Consider the following 14601-nt stretch of genomic DNA (forward strand, 5'->3'; position numbering starts at 1 on the left):
AGACAAATCTAACTGCTGTCTGTGCTAAGACTACGTGTGTAAGGATCCCTCCTTTTAACCTGGCGATGTTTCTGCTCTTAAAATCTGCAAGCCATCCTTTCCTCCAAAGTCTTACGATACCAAAGAAATCTGTTTATTTCCCTTGGTCTTTTCTGCTACGCACTTACAGTATATTTATGTACTTTTCTTTGATCTAGTATCTGTAGTTGACTCTCTTTGTCCTTTCATAGGATTGTCCTCATCAGTACTATGTGTTTTGTATTATGTTCCACCTAAGTCAAGACAAAGTATGTTTCATGTACTTCTGCATGGTATTTGAACATGGTTCTTCATTGCATTTGGTCAGTAATAAGCAAGTCAGAAGTACTTTTGCAAATACATAACTGTTTTTAATTAATTTAAATGTCTAAGTTATCTGAAAGGGGAGCTAAAATCTAGTTCCACTCATTCTTTCCATCCAAAAACACTACTTATGGAGCATACCCTAGGTGCTAGCGATATATCAGTATAAAAGATGTCCCTGCCTTCATGGAGATCACATTTTACAAAAAGAAAACCAAAGTTATACAGCTACTGGGGACAGAGCCAGGATTACAAGTAGATCTCCACTTCTCCAATCCAGTGTGCTTTCTACAATGTCCTGCTCTAATGAGAAGGACTGAGCAGTAAGTCATCTCTCTTCTAATCCTGATTCTTACTACAGTTAGAATGTGTAGTAAGGACAGACACTGCCTAAATTACCTCCAGTAATTATAAGTAAAACCAAACTACCTCTGCAAAAAAAAGACTCTTCTAAGTTCTCATTCACTTTTAATATTGTAATTTATTCTAATTAACAACATGGATCTTAAACAGGCCCGCCTGATAAGCACTCTGGTTCCTCATTCTGGTTAGTATTGGTACAGTCTGCAGAAATATCAAAAAGTATCAACATATGCAGATCACATTCAGTTTTTAAACAAAAGCAATTATGTTAGGTTAAAAAATATAAAGTCTGTTTTTACAATATTAGAACTGAAGATTTGGACATTTGTTTAAAGGATATCAGCACATTACAGGTAATTTACATTCTATTTTACTCTTTAGAGTTTCAACAAGTGTGACATAAACTACATTAAAACTAAATTTTGCATATGTTGGAGGGAAATATATGCTGGATTATTTTAAGGATATTGAGAGTTCACAGAAATAGCAATATAAATGGACCTAAATAAAATATGCATATACTGCAGAGTGAATACAAAACATTTAATATCAAGTCAACAAATACTTATTAAATACCTGCCCAAATGTGAAGACATTGTGAAGATACAAAGACAGGCTATAAGTGGTCTGCATTCTATTTAGCTGGAGCATCAATACACAATAGAAGTGGCAACAGAAATGTTCTACTTCTATGCAGCCACTAACCATTTGTGGCTGCTGAGAACCTCAAATGTGGACAGTATGGCTAAGGAACCAAATATACAGTTGTACAGGATTTCAATCTACTTAAATAGCCACATGTGGCTAGTGGCTACCATAGTGGACAGTAGAGATCTAAAGACAGAAGACCAAATAATCAAACAGAAGATAAGCTACCCAAGGACAGAGACTCTTATTTTTTTTTTCTTTTTTACTTTTAAAATCTAGCACCTAACAGTGCCTGATACTTACAAAAATTTTTTTAAATGTTATTTTAACCTATGGAGACATTACAAAGTTAAAAAATGTGAACTATCAGTGAGCAAACAGGGATAACACGGGCTACAAGTTAGCTTTAATAGTTCTGTGAGGAATGTTTCCAGCACAGAGAAAAATGTTTACGGTGACACATATTCCAATTATACTGATTTGATCTTTACAAATTATATGAATGTATTAAATTATCACGAGTACTCCAAAAATATGTATATTTATTATATACTAATAAAAATAAATAAATATTTCTGTGGGGAGGTGGGTGTATGAATAAAGTAAGACTGGCCATGTGTTGATAACTGCTGAAGCTAGGTGAAAGGTACAACAGGGATCATTATACAATTATCTCAATGTATTTGAAATTGTACTAGATTTATTGAAACCATCTAAGATAATACTCCTATAGTTTTTTTAAAGTGTTAAAATAAAAATGCATTTACTCAATGCATACAAGTTTACTGTATGTAACTTACCCACATACAGCCACCGAAAAAATGCTTTGAAGTTTTTCATACTACTGTCTATAACTCTAAAGAGATAAAAACAAAAAAATCAGAAATAAGATTATTATGTGGGAGGTTCATATATCACTGCTTAACTATCAAGAAATATCATAATCCTTACTGTTCTATTTTATTCTATCTGGGTGACATTTAAGTCTTTAGAACAGCAGATGTTACAAATTGAACACATACCTAAAAATAAAATTTCAAAAAAGAAAATACTGATTCTAAAAATAAAGCAAATAACTTAGATTCTAACTGGTTACAAGAGCCTTGCCACAAACTGTGTAATAGTCTTTCTTATTATTCAGTAAAGCATGAACTCCTTTTCTAACTTTGCAAATAAAATAACTCAGAAAAAAAACAGTTTTCAGCATTATTCTCATTTTAAAAGAAAATACTCATTGGTCAATAAGAAGAAAAAACATCAACTTCAACAGAAAACCATTATTACAAATTTGTGCTATGTCATTACCTCTGGTATCAATGGACCATTATTTTTGGAAGCTGATTTTTTATTCTAACAATTGAGATCTCAGAAGTTGAATTTCCCTTGGCTTTACACAAATGTCCCCCCAAAATTAAGTGTTATATAAATGGAAGTCATCTTCATTTTGATAAAACTGTTTCTGAATAGAGAGATGGGTTATCGCTTTTTAAACTATCTCTTTAAGCTCACATATATAAGATAATTACTCTAGACAAAAACCTGCGCTTTTCATTCCCAAATCTCAAAGCCCTTTCCAAGCATTAAGTTTCATAATACCACTGGAGAGGTAGGTCAGTATCATTAACCTTTTGGTACAAAGTAAAATGCCCGGAATAAAAGACTGAAACAACTCTTATGTTACTAAGCAATATAATCAAAACCCTCTTGCAGCAATGATAAAAGAAAGAAAAAAAGTTCCTTTGTGCAGTCAATATGTTCAACCCTATCCCAGGCCACGAGACCAACATCGAAATGCTCAATGCCTCAGTTTCTCCATCTGGAACCTGTAATAATTCTACTTACCTGAAAGAACAATAAGTTAAACTACCTTTCATTCATATTGAGAAGTGATCATAGAAAGCATAATATTTTATATTTGCTCTCTGCAAATATGGTGAACCAAAAAATACTTCAAAATACAGGAAAAGCAATGCCATTTCTCCTTGTGTTTTTTTGTCTTCTGAGCACACACATCTACAGCCTCTACCTTCTAAAATACCATGAAAATGGCCATGGGAGGAGAGGGGTACATGTGTTAGAAACTCACAAAAACAAAAAGAACAATAAAAAAGAAATTAAACTTCAGAAACGTCAAAAGTGACAGAGGACTGATGCAGCTCAACAGCAAAAGTGACTGACGCAGATTAAGAGCGGAGGCCCCTTGCCAGGCAGTGCATGGAGAGGGCACCTGGGAAGGAGCCTCCGCCCTGGAGAAGCCCAGGGTTGCTCAGACCTTAGCAATGTCAGCTCTAACAGAAGACCTCAGGGTGATGTGTGGGGCTGGACACAGTGACAAACTGGAACTATAACACAGAGTGGTCAATACGTTCTTTCCTCCAACACACGAAGAATGCTTAGGGGGCTACTCTCCGGAAGAGCTAAGGCACTTCCACGTGGGCACCAGTAGCCTGAAGCAAAGCTCCACATACTCTGGCATCTGCTCCCTGCTGCCCCAACCTACAGAGATTCCAAGCAACTTTAAACTGCCTCCTGAATAAACATGAGTAAGTAATCAAGCATCTGGTATTTAAAGAAACCTTGCGGCCGGGCGCGGTGGCTCACGCTTGTAATCCCGGCACTTTGGGAGGCCGAGGTGGGCGGATCACGAGGTCAGGAGATCGAGACCATCCTGGCTAACACGGTGAAACCCCATCTCTCTACAAATACAAAAAATTAGCCAGTCGTGGTGGCAGGGGCCTGTAGCCCCAGCTACTCGCTACTCGGGAGGCTGAAGCAGCAGAATGGCGTGAACCCGGGAGGCGGAGCTTGCAGTGAGCCGAGATCGCGCCACAGCACTCCAGCCTGGGCGACAGAGCGAGACTCCAACTCAAAAAAAAAAAAAAAAAATTAAAAGGAGTGCTATAATAAGAAATTGAAGAGAATGGTTCAGTTTAATGATCCTGTCCTCCAACCCGACCTTAGACATTTACTCCAAAGTTCACATCCCAGACCCCATCATCACCAACTGCAACCCTTCTAAGTCTCAATTTCAAGCATCCCGCTGACCAAACACCCCCTCCTATCTGTCCAGTCTCTCTCCAGGGGCCCCACCTTTCTCCCACCAGGACGCATCATCTACTGGTTCTACTGCCTTTCACCGTCTCTCGGCCTCTACATGTCCTCACTTCCTTCCTAAAGTAGTTCAGATTCAAGGGCCATCATTTTAATCTGGTACTTGCTTCAATTCCCTTGCTCCTCTTGCTTCATTTTGCTCATGAACCCTGGTAAATCTAACCGCTCCCCTGCTCTATGCCCCACTCCTGCAGCAGACCTGCAGTCAAGCTGGCTGGCCTCACTTTCCCACTCCCAGAGCCCTCCTGTTCCATTAGTGCCCTTGATCTCCTGCTGGACTAGACAGCTGCTTCACAGCTCTCCTTGTATTCTTAAACCTCCAACACTGCCTCCCCATCCTTACTCTTAGCTGATGACAGATGTCCTGTTAAGATAATAAAAGCACCTTGAAGGGAACGTCCCCCAGCTCCCACCTGCTCATACACTGGCCTCTGTGACCCTCCTCTCTCAGCCTTTCCTCCCACACTGATGAGCTCCTGCCTCTGCTTTTCCAACCCTTCCCCTTCTGCACTAGGTCCCACCTCTCTCATACTCTTTAGAGCCTCTCCTCTCTCATCTCAATTTTTTACCTTCTAGATCATTCCATCCATAAACATGCTCCAGTTCTTCCCAAGATAAAAAGAAGAAAAAAACCCAACAATTCTGCTTCCATCTACTGGCCACTCCCTTTACAGCAAAACTCCTCAAGAGGCTATACTTGCTGTCTTCTCTGCATCTGCTTATTCTGTATCGTACCAGTTTCCATCACTCCCCAAGGTGGTTCTTATCAAGGTCACTATCCTAATAATATTCTAAGACTCTATTCTATTCTTGGTGTTTCCCTTGCTTGACTTAGCATCTGTCAACCGATCCCTCATTCCTTCTTGCAATGCCTTCTTCGCTCAGCCTGCAGGACGCCTACTCCTCTGGTTGTTCTGTCTCTCCCATCTCCTTTGCTAGTTCTTCATTGTCCCCATTCTGAAATCAGGTCGCTCCTGTTCTCTACGCACACTCATTACCTCATCCAGTCCCATGGCTTTAAATAACACCAATGTGCTGATGGCTTCCAAATGCACATTTCCAGCCTGGACCCCTCCCCCTTGAACACTAGTCGCACATAACTAACACTGTGCCGGACGGCTCCACCTGCAGATCTAATGGGCATTTCAAATTCCACACGCCTAACACACTGACAGGGTGGCCAAAATTAACATCACTGAGAGGGGTGGATGACGGACACTGTGTGTGCTGCTGGATATGGTAACTTGAGAAGGACACGCCAATTATGTAGTATTTCTGGCCAGGGATGCATAACCTAAATATAATCATTTTTAAAAAATCAGATAACGCTAAAATGAGAAACATAAAGATATACAGACATACATATACATACATACACGACGTGCTTCTTAAAGAAATGTCAACTTTTATAAAAGACCAAGAAAGTTTGAAAAACTGCTGAAAATTAAAAAGATACAGCAACTAAAACAAATACGTGATCCTGAACTGCATCTTATCATACTGGACATATTGGGATAATTGCTAAAGGGAAATTGAACTGTAGGTTAATATACTGTATTAACGTTACAATTCCTAAATTCGTTAATTGTACTATGGTTATGTAAGAAAATAATTTTATCCTTAGAAAATATGCACTAAAGTATTCCAGGGAAAAGGCACCTGATAGAAACAACATATTCTCACGTTTCAGAAAAGATGAAGTATATGATAAATATAATATTTTTAAATGATGAATTAAGTAAAGGAGTACTATCAGAGTTGTCTTTATTATTCTTGTAATTTTTATGTAAAATTACTTCAAAATGCTAAGTCTAAAGAAGAATCCAGTATGTCCAAACCAAACTCTTGATCTTATTCCACACTCCCCCTCCCTAAACCTGCCCTCACATTTGTTCCCTCTTTCAGTAAATGTCAATTCTACGCTTTCAAGTACCAAGGCCCTACACTCATAATTATCTATGACTCCCTTATTATCACCTTCTACAAAGAAGCATTGAGAAAATCTTATTAATTATACTCTCAAAATATATCCCAATCCTGATCACTTCAGATTCTGACCACCATTTCTCTCTTGGCTTCTGTCCTTGCCTATCTATGAGCTTTTCTCAACTCTGAGTAGCAAGAGGGATCTTTCTGAAGCCTAAATCATATCCTTTCCACGACTCCTAACTCCCCAAGGGCTTCTCTTTACATCCAGAGTAAAGGCCAAAGTCCTAACAACTGCCCCACAGGCTCTATGCCACCTGGCCACCCTCTATCACTGGTCAATCTACCCCCTACCTTACTCTCATTCAATCCACTTCAGCTACAGTGCCCTTGTCCCTGCAACATGCCAGCCATGCTCCAAACTCAGGGCCTTCACACTTGCTGCCCCTTCCACCCACAAACATCAACAGTGCTTGCTCCTCCTGTCTCCTTCCCTCTCAGTGAGGCCTCCCTGACCACCTATATGAAATTGAATCCCCTACACCTTATCATGCTCTAGGTCCTTATTTCTTGCTTGGTTTTTCTCAACGTTACTTATCACTGTATTTAAAACATAGTTAAGTGCTCAACAAATATTTACTGACATTTGACAATAGTCAAAAAACTCAGACAATAAAAAAGACAAAGATATGAAAAATATAAGAGAAAAAGAAGAGACACAGAAATCAATCCACCACAAATTCTAATATCTGACCAAACGATTTCTAGAACACAAATCTAGTTTAAAACAAAGAGAAAGCTTGGCGTCATGGCATACTCCTGTAGTCCCAATTACTCGAGAGGCTGAGGCAAGAGGATCACTCGAGCCCAGGAGCTCAAGTCTAGCCCGGGCAACATAGAGAGACCTTGCCACAAAAATAAATAAATAACAATAAAGTAAATAAAAGAGGGAGGAGGAAATTATTAAAAGAATAATACAAGAGAATTCAGGTTCAAATGGCTTATTATAGCACAATGAATTAAAAGGCCCACACCTAAAAACAGTTATGACATTTCAGCATATCAAGAATAAACAGTAATGCTTTTACAGCTTTTTCAAAAGGAAAAAAAAACAACTATAAAGGGCTAAGAATCAATCAGAAGCACCAGACCTTCCATCAGCAACAAAAAGCACAGAATCCTATGGAACTCTGCTTTTGAAGTTCTATGTGAAAATCAATAACCCTCAGGGAATCCTAAACCCAGCTGTCAATTAAGTGTGAGGGTAGGAGAAAAAACACAAAAGGAGATAAAGTTTACCTTCTATGTCTGCTTTTTGAGAAAGTTACTAGAGGATGTTTTCCAGCAAAATGATTAAATAAGCCAAGAAACAAAGGCAATCCTAGCAGTTCTGGGTCTAACCCAGGAGAATAATGAAGAAAATGCCTAGGTGGTAGCCGTGCAGGAGAACTGGAGCACAACTGTGGGCTGAGGCAGAGGGGTGGGAGGCTAAAGAAGGCATCTGGAATAGGGGACTCCAGAGGTACTATACCACCCTTCAGAGGGGAAAGGACGGAAGGATGCAGAAAAGATGGACAATGCAAGAAAACAAGCAAGCCAAACAGTCTAAGAAAAACAAAACAGAGTTAATTTCTAAAAACTGACAAAAGAAATGTGGCACAGTCATACAATTTAGAAATATGGAGGTAACCCACAGAAGAACTAAAAATAGAAGAGTTAAAATGATTCCCTCTGGGGAGAAGACCTGAGGTGAGGATGACCAGGACAGGAAAATACAGCTTTACTTTATAAAATCTCTGTGCTGCTGGCTTGTCGGAATCATATAAAGACATAATTGTGATAAAAATTTAAAAACTGATTTTAAGAGACTCGTAATAGCTTACTAGGTTCTTATTTAGGTCAAAAGTGACGTATTCTTAGGTCAATGATTCCAGGTACTCCCAATACTTACTGAAGAAGTTCATTTGCCTTGAGTATAAAAGAACCCACAGCAGTTATAGCATCTAAAGGGAAAAAATAAATAAACGTCATTTGTCAAATTAAGTAAACTGTGTTTAATGTATTCCACTGAGAGATTAAATCACTACCTTCGATTCCTGCAGCATCTAGTCCAAGAGGTTCATATTTTTGCTTCCATGAAGCCATTCCTTTCAATTCACTTAAATGGTATAATAAAGACTCCGAGCCACTATCCAAACAGAGCAGAAATAAATTAGTATCATGATGATCATCAAGTGACTACCTTGCCTGAATACTTCTAAATTTTCAGAAATAAAAACTGAAAAGCAACTTTCATTTTCTTTCCATGAGAAATAATTATTTCTCAAAACTGTTCCTAAAAAGTGCAGCAGAACCATCTGGTCAATGTGACTACAGAGATAAACAAATGACAAGATCGAATTTTGTAAGATGATCAAATTGTGTTCCACAGTTAGTCCTGACCCTTTTAAGATAGTCATATGGCCATCTTGTTCACCCAACTACTACACAGTCAATGTTCAATAAATATTTCTTAAGTTCCCATTTTAGGTGAGGTACCGTGCTAGATACTGGGGACATAACGGTGAGCACAATCAAGGGTCTCATGGCACTGACAGTATAACAGGGAAGACAGTCATGACCACACAGTCATACAGTGTACCATTCCAACTACCATAAATGCCTTGAAGGAAACACACAGGGTGCAGGCATAACAGAAGAACCTGAGATAATCTGGGATTCAGAGAGGCTTTTCTGAAGGAATGAATGTGAGCTGAGAGCTGAAGAATGCATGTGAAGAACAAGGTGGGACAAGAGGAATATACAAAAGCCCTAGGTGGGAGACAAAACGTCAAGCTGGAGAAACTAAAAGGCCACCAGTGTGGGTGAGGCAGAGAGGCAGGTATGCTAAAGGCCACGCAAAGGTCTCCATTCTAGGGGAAGGCATTAGAAGTTTTTAAGCAAGAGAGAAATATGTTTAGCTCCACTGGGGAAGACATTCAAAGGACAATGTGTACTGAAAGAGCCCAACTAGTCCAGAGGGTGCTACAGTGATCCAAGGGAGGGGTGATGTAGTTACGGCCAAGGACTCAGCATAAAGGAATTTATCAAAATTTAAACCAACCACCTGGTGTGCTGGTTCACGCCTGTAATCCCAGCACTTTGGGAGGCCGAGGCAGGTGGATCACTTGAGGTCAGGAGCTTGAGACCAGTCTGGCCAACATGGTGAAACCCCCTCTTTACTAAAAGTACAAAAATTAGCCAGGCATAGTGGTTCGCGCCTGTAATCCCAGCTACTTGAGAGGCTGAGGCAGGAGAATCGCTTGAACCCAGGAAGCGGAGGTTGTAGTGAGGTGAGATCACACCGCTGCACTCCAGCCTGGGCAAGACTCCATCTTGAAAAAACAAAAAACCAAAAATCAAACAAAATAAATCAAACACTCAGCATCCACTTGTAAACTGCTTCAATGAAGTAGCTATGGATAGAAAAAGCATGAGATTTGAAAATCTAGGATGAAGTCTTGGCTCCGACACTTAGTAACTTTGGGCCAGCCATATAACCGATTCTAAACTTCTGTTTCCTCTTGTGTAAAATCACCAACACCTTGCCAAGATATTAAATACATAAATATACAATATTCTTGGTAAACTGTAAAATGTTAATCTCACTGTTCAAAAAAGGGATATGCCTTATTTCAAAATATACTTCATGCTTAGTTGATTAAGAAAAAAACCCAGATAGGGTCTAGCCTGGTGAAAAGATGTTGGAAAATTACTTCGAAAAGCAGAATTATTATTGACTCTTTCAATCTTGGGTACAGGAAGATTCTTCTCAAATGCCATGCAACAATTTTAGCTAGAAGATGCTTAAAAGGAGAATGCCAGATGAAGAGAAGGCGGCAGAAAGAAGGCCAATGCCAGGTACATGTGGATACAATATGAAAAAATTCTACGTCACCTTCATACCTCTGTAAGTGACTTATGACCAATTTTTGTATACTGGAGTATGATGACTCTATAGACTGGCCAAGCTTTTTTAAGCCCTAATTAAAAGAAGAAAACATATTTAGCATAAAATCAGGATATTATATGCCACTCGAAAAAAAAATTAAGAATGTGTTCATAGCCATTTAAATACATAGATACATTAACTGCACCTTTACTGTTAACTGATTCATCAAGAGAGTCTGAAGTTCAGCACTACAATGAAAAACAAAGTATTTTTAGTCACTTCTCTACTGGAAATCTGAATGCATCACTTACAACTTTTAAATGTCAAAACACAAACAAGAAACAAAATAAAGAAATAGCCCAACAAAAACTTCTATGCATGTAACATCACATATACCCCATAAATATGTAAAACATTATGTATCAATTAAAATATTATGTATCAATTAAAAAATCACATGCTATGACTATCAACTACTTTTCAAATAAATAATTACTGTTAAAAAAAAGCAAAAGCAGGAACACCTAATCTGAGTTTACTACCTTGCTTTCCCCCATAATAGCAAGTGCATGAACTCATCTTGAACTGATGTGGTTGTGTTCTTTTCCTAGAAAAAAGTGAAAAAAAAATTGTGATATATGTATTGCTTAAATTATAAGCATATTTATTCAAAATTATAGAAGCATGACTCCCTTTCCTTGCCTTAAACTTGCATCAAATCCATAAAGTGATCATCTGAACATCAGTGACTAGAAGACAGCCAGTCAGTTGTTCTAACACCTGCCCTTATTGCCAAAGCCCCGCCAGCTCCACGTCACAATCCTGTCCCCATTTAAGTTGTACCAATGGGAAAAGAGCCCTTTTTGCAAATCTGAGAAAGCAGTTTGAAGTTAAACAAAGCCATTTGAAAGAAATCATGATCTTAACCTTTTATGAATCAAACTGATTTTTCTCATGTACCTCAAAGTAAATATATACATAATGCATTAACTCTCTCCATGGGAAACTTCAGTGGCTTTACCTGCACAAACTTGGTGAGACGAGAATCCATCTGCATTAGTATTTCTTCCCATGCTTCACACATACATGTTAGTGACAAATTTATATACTATTAGCAAAAAAGAAAAAAAATTGAAATGGTAAAAAATATTCAAACCAACTTGCTATCTAAATAATATGTACTTATGATCAAGTGTTTCAAAGAAATCTAGAATTTACTTTCAATCACTGTTTTATTTTTATTTATTTATTTATTGAGACAGTCTTGCTCTGTTGTTCAGGCTGGAGTGCAGTGACGCCATCTTGGCTCACTACAACCTCTACCTCCCAGGTTCAAGCGATTCTCCTGCCTCAGCCTCCCAAGTAGCTGGTATTATATGTGCGTGTCACCATGCCCAGCTAATTTTTATACTTTGAGATAGGGCTTCCCTATGTTGGCAAGGCTGGTCTTGAACTCCTGGCCTCAAGTGATCCGCCTGCCTCAGCCTCCCAAAGTGCTGGGATTATAGGTGTGTGCCACTGTGCCCAGCCTCAATCACTCTTTTAACTCAGTTAAGATGAAGAAAAAGACTATAGCTTGGTCATCACTTAACAATGAAACATTCCACTGATTCTTAGAATTTCATAAGAAAACATTCTTAAATTTTTATCTGTTAAAACAAGTATCTCCAAAGCTTTTTATATAAGATATGTCTTATCTACACTAACTGTCAAAATACTGGTTTGGTCAACTATTCAATTTTCAAATAGGATCCTTAAAAAAATACCAATCTCTAGAAACCTTTAATATCAAATAAATTAATGACTGTGGTAGAATGAAAAACACGGCCACAATTTTTTGTAGCTCCTCCAGTCAGATGTAGTAGAGTCAATTTCTTCAGCCCTTGAGTCTTGCTTTGACTAACAGAATGCAGCAGAAATAACGCTGTTGACTCCAGGGCCTGAAACGTTTTTGTAGGCTTCCACTTGTACCCTCGATGCCCCATTAACCACCACCATGTGGACAAGCCTGTGCTGGCTTGCTGGAGTATGAAGGATGTGGAGTAGAGACAAGACATCGCAGCCAAGGGACACATATCAGCTGGCATGACCAAGTCTAGTCAAGATCAGCTGAACCCTCCCCAGGTCACCCAAACATCTTGGCTGAGTTCAGCCTAAATCACCAACCTACAGAATTGGGAAGTAATTTGGGGTGAGGTTATCATGAACAAGTGTAAACTCATGTGAAGACTGTTTTTCCCACAATACTTTATAATGTAAATGGTATTTTATTTATGGGAGTATTTTAAAAGATTTAAACTCTTTTGGAGGTGGAAAATAGGGTGGGGTGGAAGTAGGTTCTCAATTAAATGTCCCTTTCCTGCTTTAATAGACCTTATAAGATTACCTATCAGACAAGACACCCCTACTTCAGACAGCTTTACAAAACAAAATTTTGAAGTGTTTTATTTACAGAACTTTAGAAGCCAATAATACATATTCACGCAAAACAAGCTCTAAATAAATACCTGTAACAGAGCTGAAATATGAGTAAACTTTCTGGCCATCCGAGTTACTTCAGGTAAGAAAGAGTATAACAGATTGGTTTCAAGCTGTAAAATCAAAAGAGTAAAGTGAGTCATCATCAGATGCACTTGCTGCAAAGTATATAATTTACAGAATGTAGGTCAAACTATGTATCAGAAAGACTATGTCAGAATTGTGCCCTCTTCGAGCAGAACGGTTTGGAAACTAGCAGCACATAGCCTTAGGATTTCCTAACCTACACACAACCATACACAAATCACTCTCTCTGGGTCATCAACTCCTTCCGTGTAAATAGAATAAATGTAATATAACCTATTTTGCAACAGTATTACAAAGAAATTTTTTAACCACAAATATATGTAAAAACTTAAAGGAAGTATAAGGAATTAAAGGCTACTGATAAATATTGGGAAAATATCTATCAATGGTATATGAATTGTATCTCATTAAATTTGTCATCAAAAATTATCTGTTACCAACTTCACAGTAGTAGTGACTAATTTTATTATAACCCAAATGCAATCCTGGTGGTCATAGTTTCACATAACTTTAAGATGATGAGCAAGTATGAACAATCATTACTATAGTGAATAGTAAATCAAGAGTTCTCTGATGCTCTGAATACAAAGAGAATGTTGGAAGGCATCACACACATTGCATCTTGCATCTTTTTTGTTCTACTTTTGTTTGAGATTCACACATACTTAAGTGGCTGGGATATTTAAGATGAAAACTTTGAGACGATTTCTTGGCAAGGCTATGATACTCTATGGGAGCCCAATTAGTTTCCTCAATCTACAATGCAGACAGCACACAATAAAGTGTTTTCCCAATATTAAGTGATCGTTTTACACAAGATGCAATGTGCTAGTTAAGAGTACAGACTATGCAGCCAGACTGCCTAGCATCACTTTCCCATCCTGTGACATCAAGCAAGTTCTGAAGTATTTGTGTGTCCAAGTACTTACTTATAAAATGGGGATAACAACAGTATCTGCCTATTACGATGCTGTGAAGATTCAAATCAATTGTTCTGAAGCATTCAGTATACGGCACATATTAAACAATCAATAAATATAAGACTTTATTATTTTCAGGGATAGTAGTCCTAAGCAAACACTTGGTACGAAGTCAAACTGGAATAGCAACAAATTAATATGGTCATTAATAGACCATCAAAACACTTTTTATGAAAACTGTATTGGAGCATGGGGAGAATAATATGGTATTCACTATAATAACACTCAATATATTAGGATGTAGAAATTCCAAGTCAATTTTTTTGTATTATTTTAAGGATCATTACAATACAGTGAGATGTGGATAAAAACCTATATAAAACCTGTTAAATACATATTTACTCTCTACTGTTATCAAGTTCCAATACTCACCTGAAAGTATGAAACTTCTGAAGCACCACTGGTAGAGACTTCTGTGACCACTGATAATGATTTCAAATCACTTGATAAACATAATGCAAGACAAGTTCCAGCAATCTGTAAAAGAGTCAAACCCCTTAGTATATTATCATTGCTAGGTTGAATCTGATTATCATGCAGAAAGCAAAAATTCAGAGCTTTAAAAAGCAGAAACATATACTCCGAGCTCCAGCCACACACATGGAGCAGATGAAGGTAAGTGTCTGCCTGCATGGGCCTTTCTAGTTACAAGGCCACAAAAACAACCTGGTTCCCTCACCCCTACCCAAGTCTCAAATCAGGTGCTGGAGAAACAACATATTCCACAGAGCCTAC

At 38.1% G+C, this 14601-nt stretch overlaps 1 protein-coding gene across 4 annotated transcripts in view; it reads right to left on the bottom strand.

Moving 5' to 3' along the window:
* Positions 1–14601, bottom strand: part of ANAPC4 (anaphase promoting complex subunit 4) — a 41967-nt gene that overhangs the window by 13423 nt on the left and 13943 nt on the right. For all 4 annotated transcript variants that reach the window (XR_002521978.2, XM_003898551.4, XM_009206620.3 and 1 more), the window contains exons 9-17: positions 14239–14343; positions 12829–12912; positions 11343–11429; positions 10864–10928; positions 10527–10569; positions 10336–10412; positions 8478–8578; positions 8342–8393; positions 2154–2209 (exon numbers count right to left, since the gene is read on the bottom strand). Coding sequence is in view for 3 of the 4 variants with exons in the window: in XM_003898551.4 (XP_003898600.1) it covers positions 2154–2209; positions 8342–8393; positions 8478–8578; positions 10336–10412; positions 10527–10569; positions 10864–10928; positions 11343–11429; positions 12829–12912; positions 14239–14343 (670 nt within the window). In the remaining variant the exon portion in view is untranslated. The remainder of the gene's footprint in view (positions 1–2153; positions 2210–8341; positions 8394–8477; positions 8579–10335; positions 10413–10526; positions 10570–10863; positions 10929–11342; positions 11430–12828; positions 12913–14238; positions 14344–14601) is intronic.

This window comes from Papio anubis, chromosome 3, assembly GCF_008728515.1.
Source record: "Papio anubis isolate 15944 chromosome 3, Panubis1.0, whole genome shotgun sequence".
Taxonomy (NCBI): Eukaryota; Metazoa; Chordata; class Mammalia; order Primates; family Cercopithecidae; genus Papio; species Papio anubis.